The sequence below is a fragment of the Anguilla rostrata genome, chromosome 7, assembly GCF_018555375.3.
Source record: "Anguilla rostrata isolate EN2019 chromosome 7, ASM1855537v3, whole genome shotgun sequence".
Taxonomy (NCBI): domain Eukaryota; kingdom Metazoa; phylum Chordata; class Actinopteri; order Anguilliformes; family Anguillidae; genus Anguilla; species Anguilla rostrata.
This window is the reverse complement of record NC_057939.1, coordinates 52,178,649-52,183,961: the sequence shown is the minus strand read 5'-3', so window position 1 is coordinate 52,183,961 and position 5,313 is coordinate 52,178,649. Positions and strand designations below refer to the sequence as shown.

General features: G+C 43.5%; 1 protein-coding gene across 1 annotated transcript; it reads left to right on the top strand.

The window, feature by feature from the left end:
- Positions 1-1,113: 1,113 nt before the first annotated feature.
- Positions 1,114-4,693, top strand: LOC135260001 (fibroblast growth factor 20-like). The gene is made up of 3 exons (XM_064345029.1): positions 1,114-2,053; positions 2,777-2,880; positions 3,299-4,693. Exons 1-3 carry the CDS (start codon positions 1,777-1,779, stop codon positions 3,542-3,544), a joined length of 627 nt encoding a protein of 208 aa, XP_064201099.1. The 5' UTR covers positions 1,114-1,776; the 3' UTR covers positions 3,545-4,693.
- Positions 4,694-5,313: the final 620 nt, after the last annotated feature.

The following is a 5,313-nucleotide window of genomic DNA, read 5'->3' as shown; positions in this document are numbered from 1 at the left end:
TTCACCTGAATGCTGAGACCAGGCAAAATAATCCTTATATTAGCGATGTATCAGGGCCTGCAATCCCATAAAGAGATAGTTACCCAGTAATATTTTCTCCTTCTGTATTATGATTGAATATATATATATATATATATATATATATATATATATATATAAGGAAACACACACAAAATTTGACAATTTGACGTCTTTATTGTGCAATATTGATTTTAATGTGAACTGTTGTTGTTTCCTACATTGGGAAGATTGATTTTGTTTGAAAGTATTTTGGCAATCATAAATACTAATGAGCTTGGGGATATAAATTGGAAAAACACGTCAATAGAGATTTCAGTTGATGAATCACCAAGGTGTCATGGGAGGTTAGTCGCAATCGGCCTATTTTGGTCAATGCAACCGTGTGTTCTGCGAATCAATTCTAAGTAATAACATGCGCATTCATCACCTAATGTTCACTTTCAGGTATCTACATGCATTATAAAGCTAGTGACTTAGTTCAATACGCAGTGTTACTCACCTCCTTTAAGTAGACGGAGCAAAATGGCAGTTTTAACTTTGAATAACATACGGGCTTCAAATAGGTTTCTCTCTTTTGTTAGACATCCTCTTATGTTCAAGGAGTACTGCAGGCCCAAGTTTCTCATCTTTGATCGCATCGTCTTTGATTTTGTTTCACAACACAGTTCAGTTTTATTATTATTATCATTATTATTCAAAAAAAGATCAGTTGATTCTTGACTCGGATAGCTTGACAGATGTTTTAACAATCTTCAGTTTGGTTATTTTTGAATACAGGAGGACACTATATACAAGTTGAAGACGATAACAAGTGTGGGATATAGGCAGTTATAAAGAAATCTTTAATTATTTTATCGTTGCTGTTTCGTATTATAGCCTATGTAAATATAAAGTGTGAATATTATATTATATTGTGCATGTAGGCCTACAAATTTGATTGAATTCCTTTAATGTTTTAATTTTGTATATCGTCACAAATTCATCATTGGCTAAAATTGAAGTGAACTCAAAAAACAGCACTATACAAAATTAGCAACGGACAGTACCTCTCTCTCTCTCTCTCTCTCTCTCTCTACCTTTAGGGGGAAAAAAATCTGTCAACCAAGGCAAGGCAGGTCTAAACTCAGAGCACCGCCCATAATCTTTGCTCGCATTTTGCACCTGTCACGCGTCTTCCAGGCACTCTCAAAACACATCATCCTATAGTGAGCAGACTCATACCCGGGTAATCACCTCTTGTGTCGCTCACCCCTCAAGAAAGGGCCAAGGAGACATCTTAAATGAATATTATGCTCTTGAAAGGAAAACTCTTTCGCACTTTTCTGCGCTCTTTTCGTAATCCGCCAATGCAATGACCCTGCGAACAACCTGAGTTTCAACATCAAAGGCGTGAAGATATTGAGGATCAAGGAAAAATATTTCAAAAAGAAACCATCTTAAGAGCCCAATTAACATATATCAGAAGGACATTTACATATGGTATGTATTTAAAAGGGTGGCATACAGTATCAGTATCAGTACAATATCAGTACTAGAGCATTCCGCTGAACAGAATCGGTGACTAAAGGGAATCCTAAACACCGTAGTCACAAGGAACAGTCAGAGAGAGAGAGAGAGGGAGCATGTGTTAAGTAACGGACGCGGATGTAAACACGCAGTAAGCAGCAATCGTCTACTGCGCAAAGGTGTTTTCTCCAGACCGCTCCGGCTGAAGTTTCCTGATCCGAGAGACGGCAACGAACGGCGCATTTTGTGATGGCTCCTGTTGGCGAAGTGGGAAGCTTCTTGCACGGTATCGAAGGTTTCGGACACGTCGGATCCCATTTTGTTCTGACGCCCGCCGGGGAGAGTACAGCTCTGTTGGGCGAGCACCTGGTCCCGGCGGAGAGACTTTCCCGGAGTACCTCCGCGGATTTAATGCATTTAAAGGGGATTCTGCGTAGAAGACAGTTGTACTGTAGAACTGGATTTCACCTGGAAATACACCCAGACGGAACCGTGCAGGGGACGAGAAAAGACCACAGTCGATTCGGTATGGTTATTATTATTATTATTATTATTATTATTATTATTATTATTATTATTATTATCACGTAGTAATCACACTACTTTGAATATTGTTTCATAACCATTTGAAGTTGCATTCGGGATACATTTTCTATACACTAGACTACTGCTGTGTTATGAGGTCAGCCTTCGAACAGTATTATCTCACAACAACGCTGTTATTGTTTACTAATATCTAATAACGTTGATCATGTCGGAGAGATGGCGATAACGCAGCATCGGCTCCGTACTTTTCCTCGGTCTCTGGCTTGTTTGACGCGTACGGTGGCTTTCATTCGAAGTGCGTTATAGGGGTTAATTGCGGTTTTGCTTGGTCACCTAAAGATATACTCACAAGTGCATTCCACCGTCTCTCAAGCGACACTCGCCACATAAATCACTCTGTGTGGTTTTAACGACATGACAAAATCAGTCGAACAGTCAGCCTCCAACGGAGAAAGGTTGATGCACCTTTAGGCTTCACGCAGGATGTGGCGATGTTCTTTTGCGCAACAGTAATGCACCAACCTCTGCACTGTGATAAGTGTGTTTTAAAGAGATGATGAAGTCAACGGTTTTACTTTAAGGTTGCATTTCAGTAAAGTTACATTCTAGTGAAGTCTGTTGAATTAAACGATTGCTTATTGCTTTTAGAATTACCAAGGGCAAACAAATAACACTAACGTCACGTCACGTTATTCTTTTACAGGTATTTTGGAATTCATCAGTCTTGCAGTTGGAATGATAAGCATACGAGGGGTGGACAGTGGACTGTACCTGGGAATGAATGACAAAGGAGAACTATACGGCTCTGTAAGTATCTGTCATCAATCTATTTATTATATATTTATTTTATTTAGGCATTTATTATGTATTATGCATTTAGATGCACACTACGCTCAAACTATGCAACGTGCAGGTCAATCTTGAATTCTTTCACATTGAATGAAGGAATTAGTTGTTTCAGGGCTCTAAGCTTCCTGATTAAAGTGTTGAGGCAAAGTTATACCAGCAGGTGGTGTAAATGTGTTCCCTTTGCTGTACAGTGTACATCAACCTCAAACTGATAACACAAATCATGAGATAGTTCTAATTCATAACTCACAACTCTTTCATTGATACTGCTCTGTATAGTATATGTGACCTTATGTAACTGATATTGCAGTAAGCATTGCACTGGCTGTGGAGATTACTCTCAGCTAATAGACACATTTCATTTTTTTTCTTTCAGGAAAAGTTAACAGCGGAGTGTGTCTTCCGGGAACAGTTTGAGGAGAACTGGTACAACACCTATTCGTCCAACCTCTACAAGCACGGAGACAAGGGCGCCCGCTATTTTGTGGCCCTGAACAAGGACGGTACGCCCCGAGACGGGACGAAGTCGAGGAGACACCAAAAGTTCACGCATTTCCTCCCGAGGCCTGTGGACCCGGACCGGGTTCCGGAACTTTACAAGGAGGTCCTGGGACACAGCTGAGGGGCGGCGGTGGCGGCAGCTTATTTTATTTTCGGCGAAGGATGAATTGGTGCTGCAGTCCACGAGTTCCGTGGAAACAGGGATGTAAGCGTGTTGTGGCTCCCCCCCGGTAGCGGGACAGAGGAGGGCCGATGGCGGGATAGCACGGGCGGGGAGGGGGGGCTCCCCTCCTGGGAGCATAAAAGGAGTGCTCTCAGAAGCAGGAAGGACAGTCTAGAATGTCAGGGTTCGAGCCGAGAGCCAGGATCCCAGAGCCAGGAGGTCCTTTTCTGTTTGAGGCTGGTCTGTCGCTGCTCGGAGCTGTGGGTAAAGGCAAGGGGGGCGCGGATTAGCTTCAGAGTTGCTAGCATCGCCCCCATGGAGCAGAGCTGTTAGCATCGCCCCACAGAGCGGAGCTGCTAGCATCGCCCCACAGAGCAGAGCTGCTAGCATCGCCCCACGGAGCAGAGCTGCTAGCATCGCCCCACAGAGCGGAGCTGCTAGCATCGCCCCACAGAGCAGAGCTGCTAGCATCGCCCCATGGAGCAGGGCTGTTAGCATCGCCCCACAGAGCGGAGCTGCTAGCATCGCCCCACGGAGCAGAGCTGCTAGCATCGCCCCACAGAGCAGAGCTGCTAGCATCGCCCCCATGGAGCAGAGCTGTTAGCATCGCCCCACGGAGCAGAGCTGCTAGCATCGCCCCACGGAGCAGAGCTGCTAGCATCGCCCCATGGAGCAGAGCTGCTAGCATCGCCCCACGGAGCAGAGCTGCTAGCATCGCCCCACAGAGCAGAGCTGTTAGCATCGCCCCACGGAGCAGAGCTGCTAGCATCGCCCCACAGAGCAGAGCTGCTAGCATCGCCCCACGGAGCGATGCTTCACCAGGAGGCAGGCCGAAGCCAGGCGAGGAAGGTGTGCATGTCCGCATTGGAGCGGATTAGAGACTGTCGGATTGTCTCTTTCTCTCTCTCTCTCTCTCTCTCTCTCTCTTTCTCTCTCCCTCCCCCTCTCTCTCTTTCTTTGAAACTATAATGTGATGGGACAGTATCACTGATCGTGGACCAAGAGGAACTGTGAAGGAATTACACTGCTGTGACATCGTGTCTAACAGGGCTGTGTGGGTAAAAAAAAAAAAGCAGAAAGCGGTTGTCACACATTTATCATTTCAAGCGTCTCTTTTTTATTTATGCATTTCTGGATACATATATTTATTTTATATATTTATTTATTTGAGAATATATATTGTACAGTTAAATATGCAGTATAGAAAAATATTCTCCTGAGACATTGTTTTGGTCCAATATTTGCATAGAAGATGTATCTAAATAGATGACAGAGTATTTCTTTTAACCAGACTGAAGATAGTATTTTCTTATATTATTTTTAGAATATTATTTAGACGAAGCCCTGCTGTGATGTTTTGTTAAGATCTGTGAAGAAAAACTTGGGCCTCTATGTTTTTTATATTTCTCATTTCTCTGAGCCCAACAGTAGATGTGTGCGATGCAGTGCACATCCCACGGGGAATTAAACTTTTTAAATTCACTGAAACGTCTGAGCCTCTTTTATATGAACCATCGCTGAACTGTGTGTTTGAAAAATTGGTCTCCAAAATTGCGCTGAGCTGTAAATTAGTATATTGCATTGATGTGAATTACAGCTGCCAAGTGGCATTAGTTAATAAGCCAGACTGAATTTGCTGACGAAAGTGTGCGACACAAAGAAGCAGTTGAGTTTCCCTGATGGTTGTCAGTTGTGGTCGCAGGGGACATACTCAGCAGTATGGAGAT